The sequence below is a fragment of the Leptodactylus fuscus genome, chromosome 7 (genome assembly GCF_031893055.1).
Source record: "Leptodactylus fuscus isolate aLepFus1 chromosome 7, aLepFus1.hap2, whole genome shotgun sequence".
In the NCBI taxonomy this organism is placed as follows: domain Eukaryota; kingdom Metazoa; phylum Chordata; class Amphibia; order Anura; family Leptodactylidae; genus Leptodactylus; species Leptodactylus fuscus.
In genome coordinates this window covers 124,935,122-124,948,813 of record NC_134271.1, presented here as the reverse complement: position 1 = coordinate 124,948,813, position 13,692 = coordinate 124,935,122, and the positions used below count along the sequence as shown (strand labels likewise).

The following is a 13,692-nucleotide window of genomic DNA, read 5'->3' as shown; positions in this document are numbered from 1 at the left end:
CCTCGTTGTCATGCGCACTGAGCTGGCAGGGGCTTTAGTAGGAAGTGGACATGTCATGGTGACTGCAGGCTGCTAATAGATGAGTGACAGGTACAGCTCATACATAATACAGTATGGACAGTCATATATTATAGTTGTGTTATCTTCATTACTAGATATTATAATTTACTTAGTTATTTGCAACCTTTGGCTCTCAAGCTGGGCAGAGCATGCTGAGAGTTGTAGTTCTACAGCAGCTGGATAGTAACAGCTTACCATATTGCTATGCCTAGTAATAACTGAGTACCCTTAGTTATCATTTTAGCTTGCATTGGGGCTTAAAGAGGCATTTCCACTTCCAATGCTATAAATGTCTGACAGATGTGGGCTGCTCCTCTGGGACTTACACCTACTGTATCCAGAGAACAGGGGTCCAGGCGTCCTCTCCTATGGAGTGGGGAGATGCAACTGCAGGATAGGCAGTCTGGTTTCCACAGCAACTGCTCAACACTTAGTGAACGTCATGCAGGGTCCTTTTCTTGCTGGGGGTCAGAGGGTTTCCAAGGTGGCCAGCAATGTAGTCTCTCCATACCGGATCTCTAGATCATACCAGATCTCTAGATCGTGCCAGAGCTCTAGATCGTGCCAGAGCTCTAGATCGTGCCAGAGCTCTAGATCGTGCCAGATCTCTAGATCGTACCAGATCTCTAGATCGTACCAGATCTCTAGATCATATCAGATCTCTAGATCATACCAGATCTCTAGATCATACCAGCGGTACACATAAGGGACACATCACTGAACTGACTACAGGGTTGATATGCAGCAGTACTAGCCCCACACACAGAAAACACAAAACAGAATGTACCGCATGGAAATCTGGCTTCTTTTTTTTGCTGCAGTTCACTTGCAGAAATTATTTTTGGCCCCATAAAGTTTTTAACCTTTCCATTGCAAAGTGCGTTAACTTCCGGTGTGTTTTTCCCTTTTTCATGTTACAGATGGCGACACTAGATAGGGAGGTAGCTGTCCGTGTTGTTCTTCAGCAGTGTTTACACGCCAAGTTGCAAGTTAAGCCTCAGGATGAAAATTCTGATGCCGAGTGGGTGGAGGTAAGTGGCATGGCTATACCGATTTCACTCAAAACAGTCAAATCCAAATAGCTCTTACGTTGAGAACCATTTTTGTGCATTTTTTCACCTGAATTACAGCTTAGTGTCCCTGCCCAACCATAGATTTACTGACCTGAATTCACAGTATTCATAATACATTTCTATAATGCTGTCGGTTTAAGTCAGGGGACCTGTAGTTTAGCTGGAATGTTAGGTCATAGTTATTCAGTATGCACATAACTGTATATGCTTATTTCTTCTCAGATACAAAGGGGTATGGTCGTGTATGTCTGCTTTTTTAAAGGATCAATGAAAGATATAATTCCAAAAATAGGTAAGTTCTCGTGTACATATATATATATATATATATATATATATATATATATATTGTTAGAGGACACACAAGTAAAATTTAAACTTGACATATAGATATATATCTCTATATGTAATGCATTTACAAACAATTATTTCATTTTATAAAAACCATTCCAAATGAAGACATTAGATCACAGAAAATGCAAAAGTTAATCTTGGGACAACCCATGTAACCCTAAATTTTTCCATTTAGATGCCAGGCCAGATTAATAAGTTGTTCAATAATGCTAGTTTATTTCTGTTTTGCAGTCCATTCGCTACTAAATGTGAAACTGAGTGAATCTGATTCTGGAAAACGTGTGTCCATCACAGAGCTCCCAGGAGATGTACTCATTGTTCCTCAGGCTACACTTGGAGGAAAGTCAAAGGGCCACTACATGCAGTACCATTCAAATGCAAGCAAGGAGCAAGGCATAGAGTTATATGACCTTCTCATAGCTCAATGCCAAAAGGAACTTGAGGCTCATCCCAAGTGGTTGGAGTCTGGTGCTGTGCTGCGATATGGAACTTATGGAAACAGACAGGTTCTGAAGCTTGACACTAACGGACCTTATACACACTTGCTGGAGTTCTGAAAACATGTTGCTACAATCTAGGTCGGAGCATCGCTTTACTTGTAGCAAGACGTCTGGCAGTCAAGAAGTATATACGTAGTTAAATAAATACAGTCCTATGAAAAAGTTTGGGCACCCCTATTAATCTTAATCATTTTTAGTTCTAAATATTTTGGTGTTTGCAACAGCCATTTCAGTTTGATATATCTAATAACTGATGGACACAGTAATATTTCAGGATTGAAATGAGGTTTATTGTACTAACAGAAAATGCGCAATATGCATTAAACCAAAATTTGACCGGTGCAAAAATATGGGCACCTCAACAGAAAAGTGACATTAATATTTAGTACATCCTCCTTTTGCAAAGATAACAGCCTCTAGTCGCTTCCTGTAGCTTTTAATCAGTTCCTGGATCCTGGATGAAGGGATTTTGGACCATTTCTTTCTACAAAACAATTCAAGTTCAGTTCAGTTTGATGGTCGCCGAACATGGACAACCCGCTCTCAAATGATCTGAAAACAAAGATTGTTCAACATAGTTGTTCAGGGGAAGGATACAAAATGTTGTCTCAGAGATTTAACCTGTCAGTTTTCACTGTGAGGAACATAGTAAAGAAATGGAAGAGCACAGGGACAGTTCTTGTTAAGCCCAGAAGTGGCAGGCCAAGAAAAATATCAGAAAGGCAGAGAAGAAGAATGGTGAGAACAGTCAAGGACAATCCACAGACCACCTCCAAAGAGCTGCAGCATCATCTTGCTGCAGATGGTGTCACTGTGCATCGGTCTACAATACAGCGCACTTTGCATAAGGAAAAGCTGTATGGGAGAGTGATGAGAAAGAAGCCGTTTCTGCACGTACGCCACAAATAGAGTTGCCTGAGGTATGAAAAAGCACATTTGGACAAGGCAGCTTCATTTTGGAAACAAAAATTGAGTTGTTTGGTTATAAAAAAAGGCGTTATGCATGGCGTCCAAAAAGAAACAGCATTCCAAGAAAAACACTTGCTACCCACTGTAAAATTTGGTGGAGGTTCCATCATGCTTTGGGGCTGTGTGGCCAATGCCGGCATCGGGAATCTTGTTAAAGTTGAGAGTCGCATGGATTCCACTCAGTATCAGCAGATTCTTGAGAATAATGTTCAAGAATCAGTGACGAAGTTGAAGTTACGCCGGGGATGGATATTTCAGCAAGACAATGATCCAAAACACCGCTCCAAATCCTCAGGCATTCATGCAGAGGAACAATTACAATGTTCTGGAATGGCCATCCCAGTCCCCAGACCTGAATATCATTGAACATCTGTGGGATGATTTGAAGCGGGCTGTCCATGCTCGGCGACCATCTAACTTAACTGAACTTGAATTGTTTGTCCAAAATACCTTTATCCAGGATCCAGGAACTGATTAAAAGCTACAGGAAGCGACTAGAGGCTGTTATCTTTGCAAAAGGAGGATGTACTAAATATTAATGTCACTTTTCTGTTGAGGTGCCCATACTTTTGCACCGGTCAAATTTTGGTTTAATGCATATTGCGCATTTTCTGTTAGTACAATAAACCTCATTTCAATCCTGAAATATTACTGTGTCCATCAGTTATTAGATATATCAAACTGAAATGGCTGCTGCAAATACCAAAATATTTAGAACTAAAAATGATTAAGATTAATAGGGGTGCCCAAACTTTTTCATAGGACTGTATCTACCTTACTTTCTAGATATCCGAGTTATGGTCTGTTATTGCTAATAATGGCCCCTAGGATCCCTGCCGATCAGCAGACTGGGCTGTAGGAGCATGGCTGATACTGAAGCCCAGCCTGTCAGAGAAAACACAAGTTCCCACTGGTTATAACTGTGTTTTCCAACCATATCAAGTCAAGTACTCCCTTGCAACTAAAAATTACAAACAAGTACCATGGAAGCAATTTATTATTAATGTTAAAATAAAAAAAAATGAGGATCTTTATGGGAATACCTGTTGCTTGCATACATTATTATAGAGGCACTGGTGGCTGGCAAACGCTGTTATGGAGGTACTTGTGACTCGCATGCTCTGTTATGGAGTACCTGTGGCTGGCACAATCTCTTATAGGGGAAGTTAGAACATTTCTTGGCCCTGGTGAACCTTTGACCAGGGTTGTATAATCTAGAGAGTGTGAACCCCAGAACACTGTGTGAGCAGGGAGGAACGCCCCCTCCCCTCCTGATAATACTCGTCTATGGACGAGCTGTGTGAGCAGAGGGAGGAGGGCGTTCCTCCCCGCTCCACAGTACAGCGCGATAGGCACTGCTGGGCAGAAGGGCGTCCCTGACTAACTGTCAGAAACGCCCTTCTGACACTAAAGCGCTACGGTACCGGTACCGATAGCGCTTTACCCGGGGCACAGATCGGGAAAGCCGACAGTGCGCTGAATTCAGTGCACTGTCAGCTTTCCAGCAGTATATAGAACTACCTGTGCCCGATCTGATGAAAGGTCCTCTTTAAACGTATAGAAATACAGTTCACACTCGGCCATTGTGACATTGTAGAGTAAGAATATTTCCTTCCCCGTTGGTCCCATGTTACATTTTATTTTTCCACTTTTTTTAGAGCTTTATTGTAAACCTCTGCCGTTGACATTTCCTTTCTTATCTCATCTCACCATTTATTGAAGTATAATAGAGTGAAATGTCACATGGTGTATGTACATTTCTCCTTATCTGGTGCATCTGTACATTGCAGCAGGGCAGGCGTCTGGAAATGGGACTTAGAATTAAATACTGGTTATTTAAGAGAATTAAAATATGATTCATAAAAAATGTAATTTCCTGTTCCTTCAGCGTTAACAGATTGAAGAAGGTCCAGCATTGTCATTTTCTGAAGCTGCTATTCCTATTTGTGGAGAATATTGGGTCAAGGATCATGGTTTTAGAAAAGGGCAAATAGCTAGGTAAAATTAAAGGGGTTGTCCTACCAGTATTTTATATTTTTTAAAGACGACCCATCAACACCCCCATCAAGTCCAGCTCCTTACATCATTTAATAGGCACTATTCCACTGATTCTGGCAGAGTTGGAGTTTTTTTTATCTAGCCCCCACCATTCCTGAGCAGTTGATGTTAAGCTATTTAGGCTCTGTACTGTCAGGAGGGCGGTGTCAGGCAGGAGCAGACAAGGGGGTGTGATTCTGAGCTTTGACACTGGCTGCCTCTGATTGGAGCTCTGAATCACGCCCCCTGACTGACACTCCCCTTCTGACATTACAGAGCTTACATAGGACATCAGGCATCAAAACTACCTGCACTTGATACTCAGGAATGATGGGGACTATAGAGAAAATTCCAACTGTGCAGGCCAGCCCCCTTGACATAAATAATGTGCTGCTTAGACAGTCCTGGGTCCATAGAAAAAATACTTTTTTTGCATTGATTTCTAGGAGCAATAATAGAGCACAACACAAAGATGTTCCAGAATTTATATTTCATGAGAAATACAATTATTACAACAGTCACATCAAGGAACGTGACAGATCCTCTTTATTTACCTCTGATGGAACAATTGTATCTCATTAATAATAATAAATTTTATTTATATAGCGCCAACATATTCCGCAGCGCTGTACAATTTGTAGGGTTCAAATACAGACAGAAAGATACATTACAAAGAAAGTCATTTCACACAATGGCAGTGAGGGCCCTGCTCGCAAGAGCTTACAATCTATGAGGTAGAGGGGGTGACACAAGAGGTAGCAGGGGCGGCATTGCTTATAAAGTGGTCAGACACTTTTGTAATAGAGGTGACTGTCATTACACAAACATAAAACTTTATGAGCCATCACTAGTGGTGTCCTTTAACATGTGGATGGTGCTTGGACCTATAAAGTTAGCCTGAAATGGCATCATATCATGTGGAGTCATGTGGGAGCGGGGACAGAGGAGGGTTAAATTTTGGGGATTCTAATTAAAGTATGGAAGGGTTTACATTAGGAATTGTGATAGGCCTGTCTGAAAAGATGTGTCTTTAGTTTGCGCTTGAAGCTGTAGAAATTGGGAGTTAATCTGATTGTCCGGGGTAGAGCATTCCAGAGAAGTGGTGCAGCTCGGGAGAAGTCTTGTATACGAGCGTGGGAGGTTCTGATAATAGAGGATGTAAGTGTTAGGTCATTGAGTGAGCGGAGAGCATGGGTTGGGCGGTAGACAGAGATGAGGGAGGAAATGTAGGGAGGTGCGGCATTATGGAGAGCCTTGTGGATGAGGGGGATAACTTTATATTTTATTCTATAATGAATAGGCAGCCAATGTAGCGACTGGCACAGACCGGAGGCATCGTTGTAGCGTCTAGACTGATCTCATTCTGTGTATATGGTGTTTCAGGAAAGTAGGACCTGTATCCATTTATAGGAAATTAGTATTTCTATGAGTATATATATTTCTGGAGGTTATATCCACTGATGATGCATAATAGAAAATAGGAACATTAGTTAATATTGAAGAACATTACAATCTGTCTTTGCCCAGCCTAAATGAGGAACGGTATTGTGTTTAACTGGAAAGAAAATAGAGATCAGATGCCCTCTGGTGGTTATGGTGCAAATTTTTTTTGTTTTGTTTTTACCGATTTATTGCATATTATTTATTTTGCTTACTTGTATAGTGCCATCATATTCCGCAGCACTTTACAGACATTGTCCATCACTGTCCCGTAGTCTACATCAGAGGTCAACAACCTTCGGCACTCCAGCTGCTGTGAAACTACAACTCCCAACATGCTCCATTCACTTCCATGGAAGTTCCAAGAACAGCGGAACAAATATGCATGATGGGAGTTGTAGTTTTACAACAGGTGCAGTGCCGAACGTTGTCTATTCCTGATCTACAACATAGACTCTAGGTAGTAAGGCCCACCCTTCTGACAGTGGAGAGATAGTTTTAAGCCAAAGCCATTTTCTTGCAACCCCTGGTTTGGACAGTTTTGCTTCTCTTCCCATTCTCTTCACATAGAGGAAGCCACCTATGCCACTAGGGCTGAATTGAGATCTTCAGTTAAGATGCTGGATATTTGGTCTTTTAAAAGATACAACATTATATGTAAGGCCAGATCTATTTCTATGCAAATTTTTTCTAACTTTTTAGCTGTCACCACATGGATTCATTTTTTTACCGGACACAAAAAGAGTCTCAGATCCATTGCTCGTTGACGACCTTTCTGGTTGTTATGTTTGTCACTATCCCTGGGCCTCCAATCATTATACTCTGGGGTATGAAAAGACCTTAGAGTATAATAATAATTTGTAGGTGGGGTGTAGGTATCCCAAATATTTCAGGTTCCGCTGAACCCTGAAATTTTTGCATCAAACACTGTTGGGGACACAATGTGACATAATGCTTTGTGGAGGGGCTGCTATAGGACATAATACTGAGTGGGGGCCACTTTGGGACATTATATTGTGTGTAAATGTGGCTAGGAAAACGGTGCAATGCTGTGAGGGAGGGGGGGGGGCACCAAGTCAAGCTTGTAATTTCTTCTAGAAGACGAAAGCTTGGTTGTACAGTGACTGCTGAGAAGTCAATATCTCAGAAGCCATGCTTGTGCAATAGAACGCTGCTTCTTTTTGCTTCTGCAGGCACTGACTCTTTGAGGAAGTGAGCATTGGAGAGTATGAGGGGGACAGGGAGAGAGGAGTGATCTCCCGTCTCCAGAAACAGTGAAACGGAACCTCACCAATATTGTAAGCGGCCATTTTCTTGTGGCTGACAGGCATGCGCAGTCGGCTTTGCCCTAGGCTTAGAAGTTAGAAGCCAACCCCCGGAAGAAGACGCGTGAAGAACCTGTTCCTGAAGAAGATGGAGGTGGCACTGGAGAGTTCTCTCGCAGTGTTGGGGACGTCCCCAGTGCTGCGAGAGAACTCATTTGCATACTGGCGAAAAACGGGATTTTAACTGAACGGGACAGAGAAGACATCTATAGGTAGGAGAAGAATAACCTTTCTTAAGGCTATTCCTACGTGTCAACTAGAAAAAAAAAGGTTTTTAATGGTAGAATCCCTTTAAGCACGGGTTGAATCATTCATGCTTTGGGGTGGTGTTACAGCCAAATGGGGAACATCTCACGGATAGATAGAAAAATGGATTCAATGCAATATCAGCAAAACATAACACCATCTGTAAAAAAGCTGAAGTTGAAAAGAGGATTGCTTCTATACATAGACAATCCTAAACACACGCCAAGATCCACCATAGACTAACTAAAAAGGCACACGCTGAAGGTTTTACTATGGCTCTCAGTGTCCCCTGATCTAATCATTGAAAATCCGTGGCTACACTTTAAAAGATTATTGCATGCAAGATGACCCAGGAATCTCACAGAACTTCTCCAAGGAAGAATGGATGTAAATCCCTGCAACAAGAACTGAGACTCTTGGCTGGCTACAAAAAGTGTTTACAAGCTGTGATATTTGCCAAAGGGGGCGCTACTAGGTACTAACCGTGCTTGGTGCCCAAACTTTTACATCAGGCCAGTTTCATTTTTTCTTATTTTGAAAATTTAAAATATGATTTTTTTTTTTTTTTTACAAAATACATTGGGAATGTGTCATCTTTAATGTCATGTCCTGAAGACATTAATCGTCAAATTGCTTAACTGTTCACAATATGTCATTTTGCTCTGAGTTTTGGTGCCTGATATACTATTTAGTATCTGTACTGTCAGGGGGTGGTGTCAGGCAGGAGCAGACAAGAGGTGTGATTCTGAGTTCTGACACTGGCTGCCTCTGATTGGAGCACTGAGCCACACCCCTGCCTGACACCGCCCTTCTGACATTACAGAGCTTACATAGCACATCAGGCACCAAAACTAACTGTACTTGTTGGCCATTTAACCTTAATTTTTTGTGTTATTTTGTAATTATTTAAGATTTTTGCAATTACCAATTGTTTAGTAAGTTATATAGATTTTCAAAATCCCAGGACATTATAACATTATATTACATGCCACAGCCTGACTTTCAGGGGTCAGTTACCTCTAGTCAGGCATGGAGGAAGTTTGTGCTAAACCAAGTAAATTGTATGGTTGCCATTTAAATTGGAGTCTTCTGACAGATCTCTGTATATTCTGATGGATCCCATTGACTTTTAATGGGACCCATCATGTATTTGTCAGATCTTGTATGCTTGAAGGGTAGAGAACTTCAGCTGGCAACAGTAATGTATTACAGGACTTTACTATTAATGACTTCTCCTTAGACTTTGTCTTCAATATCAGATTGATAGGGATCTGACTTCTGGCACCCTTGCTGATAAGATATGGAGCTGTATGGGACACAATTCACAAAGCTGTGTTGAGTTTGGTGCATTGCAAATGCTATTAACACTTTAAAAATCAGGTGCTGGGAATCATTTGTTTGCCAAATTCATATTGTTGACCTATGTACTTGGTCGAGTAGAAGGAAGCCAGCGAGACTTGCCGCCAGTGTATGGGAGACATGAGACAAGAAAATGGCTGCTTACACAGTATTGTAAGCGGCCATTTTCTCGTGGCCTGTGGGCATGCGCAGTCTGCTCTGCCCAAGGCCTAGAAGGCTGAAACTTATGCCGGAAGAAGAGGACGTTGCTGACGAAGATGGAGGCGGCGCTGGAGAGAGTTCTCTCACAGCATTGAGGACGCCCCCAGTGCTGTTTGAGCGCTGGGGCCTGCCCACAGTGCTGCGAGAGAACTCCTTTGCATACCGACAAGAACCGGGATTTTAGGCAAACAGCGGGGCAGAGAAGACAACGAAAGGTAGAAGAAGAGCCTTCCTTAAGGCTATTCCAATGTATTACTCACAAAAAAAAAGGTTTGTATGATAGGATCCCTTTAAGGAGGTATTGGTGAATATTATCAGTAGTATAATGAAAAGTTGTACAATTTTTCAATATACTTTCGGTATCAATTTCTCATGGTTCCTAGAACTCTGGTTGCTGTTATTCATTCTTACTTTCTTTGGATAAAACTCAGTCCATGGTCATGTGATGTACACACAGGTGCACAGTTCGTTACCAGGCAGATGTCTGATTACACTATGTTCACGTGTGCCCGGCTGTCTCTTGGAGGAACAGAACAAGGTACACATGGACCAATAAAACAGTGGACACCAACGGTGACCAATGGATCCCATTAACTATAATGGTATATGTTGAGTTTCCGTTGTTTTAAACTGAAACCACCAGGCGAATAAAGTGGGACTTTATCACATGACACATGACACATGCCCATGGACTGTACATCACATGACCATGGACTGTACATCACATGCCCATGGACTGATTTTTATCCCTAGCAATAAGCAGAATGAATGACAGCAAGCAGAGATCTAGAAACCCCAGAGGAATTGATACAGAAAGGATATTAGGAAATTTTACAACTTTTCATTATACAAAGGATTATATCTATCTCTGAATTTTTTTTGAATCTTTTAAAGCTGGTTGCTATTGTCTCCTCTGTCTGATCACAGCACAGTCCTACACGTGACTCATCAGCTCATTCACTCTCTGCCTGCTGATCTGGGTCACAGCCGCCCGGCCTACACGAGTATTTCCATCTGCCTGTCGCAATCGATAGCATCGACGCTCCACAGTTCAGCCAGTCGATGGCCGAGCCTTCAGAATGACAGGTCTTGAAGACGATTGCCGATAGCGAGACTGGCGGCCCCGGCAGACTTATGATCCGAGCTCCGATGTGAGAGCTACGAAACTAGCCCGAAGAATGGAGCAGCCGGAGCGGCTTGTTCTGTTGGATGTTGCCGGACTGGAGGAGCCTCAGCGGGGACTACGTATACTGGAATGGCTCCGGTACCTGAGGATGGTGCTGCCCGTTACAGCCCGGGTAACTAGAGGGGGCGGGGTCGTATAGAGACAAGACGGAAACCGGTGCTCGGAATGGCAGTACGGGGGGCTGGAGGGGTCAGAACTGTTATCTACATTGTCCTAGCAAGGGGAGAGTTGTAACGCTGTATCTCCAATAGGACATGACTGATACAGGGACACCTGCTGAGTGTGCCATGCCCTGTCATATCCCATAGGGTGGTGCCCACACCTGCTATGGCCTCGCACACAGTACTAGTGGTGGTATTTACCCAAACATTGTATATAAGACTAGGTCTGGCATAGTCCCACCACCGCTAACCCTAATCAATGCTGGCGGGGCGGCCGGGATTATCCAATGACACATCCTAGGCCCCAAGTAGACCGTAACCAGGTGCAGTCTGTGCGGTAATTTTGTGGGCATAGGATTGTATTGAGTTGCACATTGAAGAGTCACTGAGTTGAACTATAGGGGACCAAAGCGGTCATGTGACTGCTACGCCCATTTAGGGTTCATTCACATGGAGGAAAATGGTGAGGAATTTGGGGTGGAATTTCAGCGCTGAAAAAAAAGCCCCCCATTGACTTCAATGAGTTCCTTTTCCTGCTTTTATTTTTTTTCAGCACTGAAATTCCACCCCAAATTCCTCACCATTTTGAATGGACCCTTAGACTAGGACTACGTTGACTCCTGGACCTTGTTTTACTGTATTTCACTGGTGTTAGTCACAATTTGGCAGGCAGTTTGCAAGCAAGTCACAGACGTTGGGGACTCTCAGCGACGTTACATGAGACTTATGGTCTGCGAACGGAAATCCAGCAGTTTTGGATTTACAGGGATAGTCACATTAGGTTATGTGCTGTGACACAACCGCTTTGTTAATCAGTAATCGCTTTGTTGCAATGTGACCAGGGCTGTGGATATGAAATGAAACGGTACAAAGACAGGGCTGTGGAGTCAGAGTTGGAAAACGTTTCTGACTTTGTTATAAAAATAAAGTGATTAATTATGTAATGGAATTATCAGTATATTGAATAATGAATAATTAGATGTTTGTTACATATTTACTCACTCGAGTACTTAGTATCTGCTCATAGGCACTGTTCCACTGATTCCAGGACAGTTAGGGCTAGTTCACACAGGGGGCGGTATGGCGCATTTTGGTCCTGATTCTGATGCGGGAAGCCACGTCAAAATAGGGACAAAATGCGCCTGTCACGGCTTCCGACAGTCACGGCTTCCCCCTCCGGAGTAGGCTCAAATGAATGGGCCCAGTCCGGAGGGTGCTGCCGTAAGGTGGACGCCAGGGCTGAATCAGCCACGGAATCAGCCTGAAGAAAGGGCAGCTCGCTTCTTTTTTTTTCCGTGAGCAGGAACATACCACTCACGGTAAAAAGTAAGCTAGCGTTCTACATAGACCTCTATTGTGAGGGGGTGGATTATGATGTGGATTCAGCGCCAAAATCCGCCCCCTCTTGCCCCGTGTGAACGAGCCCCTAGAATTTTTTCTTTATCCCTCAACATTCCCGAGCAATAAGTGCTGTAAGTTTTGGTGCCTGATATCCTATTTAGGCTCTGTACTGTCAAGTACCCCTCTCCCCCACTTCTTCCTCGGCCACTTTGCCAATCCCTTTAACGGCTACTTGCTACCCAGCGAATAGAGTTCAAAATACTAATGCTGACATACAAAGCTATCTCCTCCACTTATCTCTTCCAAATTTGTCAGATTTTCCTCTTCAGTGAATTATTTATCTTTTTTCTTCATGGGGATATGACACTGATAGAGGGGGAAGTAGTTAAGAACTATGCATTGTGTGCTGGTCTTAAAGGGGTTATGTCACAAAGAATTGTACATTTATCCCGCCCGCAGCAGCCAACTGAATGTAGGCATGCCCATTGGTGGATGGGAGCGCCAGAGATAGCCATGTATTGTAATTCAGCTACCTCCAAAGCTCCCATTGAAGTTCATGGAATCACGGATACGTACCATACAGCACAGGCACACCTACATTCAGATGGTGGCTGCAGTCAGCCCGAATACACAATGCAGGTAAATCGCAGGATCATGGGGGTTTCAGCTGTCAGACTTCCATCAATCAGGTATTTATGGTCTATCCTATGAATAGAGGATAAATAATACTGAAAATGCTAGCGGTAGAGATGCTGGAATTTTTAAGAGGCTCTGGTTTCTTAATATTTCTGGTGGGGAAGGGTTGTACGTCAGGATTGAAATCTACACTAGCCAGGGCTGCCATAGATTTCAGGTACAGCTAGTTTTCTGTATCTCTTTTGGGGACGGGTCATGACAGCTGTCCTTCTTCTGTCTGCTATGTAACATGTATGGCCAGCTCTTATGCATATACTGATTACATTTTCTGTTGTTTTCAGGCCGAACTAAAACAGAATCAGAAGCAGTTGGTGGAACAATTGACGTTGATAATGATGGGGTCTCCTGGTCCTCCAGTCCGTCAGCTCCTGGCTCATAATATTGCTGTTGTTTACAGCGCAGGAGACACATTTTCTGTGTATGAGACAATTGATAGATGCAATGAGCTGATCCGTAGCAAGGATGACTCTCCAAGCTGCCTCCCAAATAAGCTGTATGTATTGTATTACTTGAATAGTTTTTATTTTGTGACTGCAGTGCCTACATTCTCTGTATTGATTTCTCTCTGACATGTCAGTCTTTTTGTTCTATTTTCAGTTTTAACTGTTTTGTACTATTCAGTGAATTTTTAGTCTTAGTGTAGGGTCCACATAGGGTCAATCAGGTTTGCCATTGCAGTCTATCTTGTGACTGTGATCCACAGCTAGATGAACTATAGACAGATCTCATTTACATGCTGCAACTAGA

General features: G+C 42.8%; 2 protein-coding genes across 3 annotated transcripts in view; both read left to right on the top strand.

Moving 5' to 3' along the window:
* Positions 1 to 13: 13 nt before the first annotated feature.
* On the top strand, positions 14 to 2,204 carry DTD2 (D-aminoacyl-tRNA deacylase 2). Its single transcript, XM_075281001.1, has 4 exons — positions 14 to 90; positions 981 to 1,091; positions 1,356 to 1,425; positions 1,716 to 2,204. Exons 2-4 carry the CDS (start codon positions 981 to 983, stop codon positions 2,039 to 2,041), a joined length of 507 nt encoding a protein of 168 aa, XP_075137102.1. The 5' UTR covers positions 14 to 90; the 3' UTR covers positions 2,042 to 2,204.
* Positions 2,205 to 10,632: 8,428 nt separating this feature from the next.
* The window catches only part of HEATR5A (HEAT repeat containing 5A), a 47,624-nt gene continuing 44,564 nt past the window's right edge, over positions 10,633 to 13,692 (top strand). For both annotated transcript variants that reach the window (XM_075282956.1, XM_075282955.1), the window contains exons 1-2: positions 10,633 to 10,859; positions 13,227 to 13,438. In XM_075282956.1, the coding sequence (XP_075139057.1) occupies positions 10,740 to 10,859; positions 13,227 to 13,438 (332 nt within the window). In that variant the 5' untranslated portion in view covers positions 10,633 to 10,739. The remainder of the gene's footprint in view (positions 10,860 to 13,226; positions 13,439 to 13,692) is intronic.

Bases quoted from the DNA above. Each gene is read 5' to 3' on its own strand.
- DTD2 (XM_075281001.1), top strand. From the start codon at position 981: ATGGCGACACTAGATAGGGAGGTAGCTGTCCGTGTTGTTCTTCAGCAG. The intron at 1,092-1,355 runs GTAAGTGGCATG...ATTTCTTCTCAG, and splicing joins CTGATGCCGAGTGGGTGGAG to ATACAAAGGGGTATGGTCGT. The intron at 1,426-1,715 runs GTAAGTTCTCGT...TCTGTTTTGCAG, and splicing joins AGATATAATTCCAAAAATAG to TCCATTCGCTACTAAATGTG.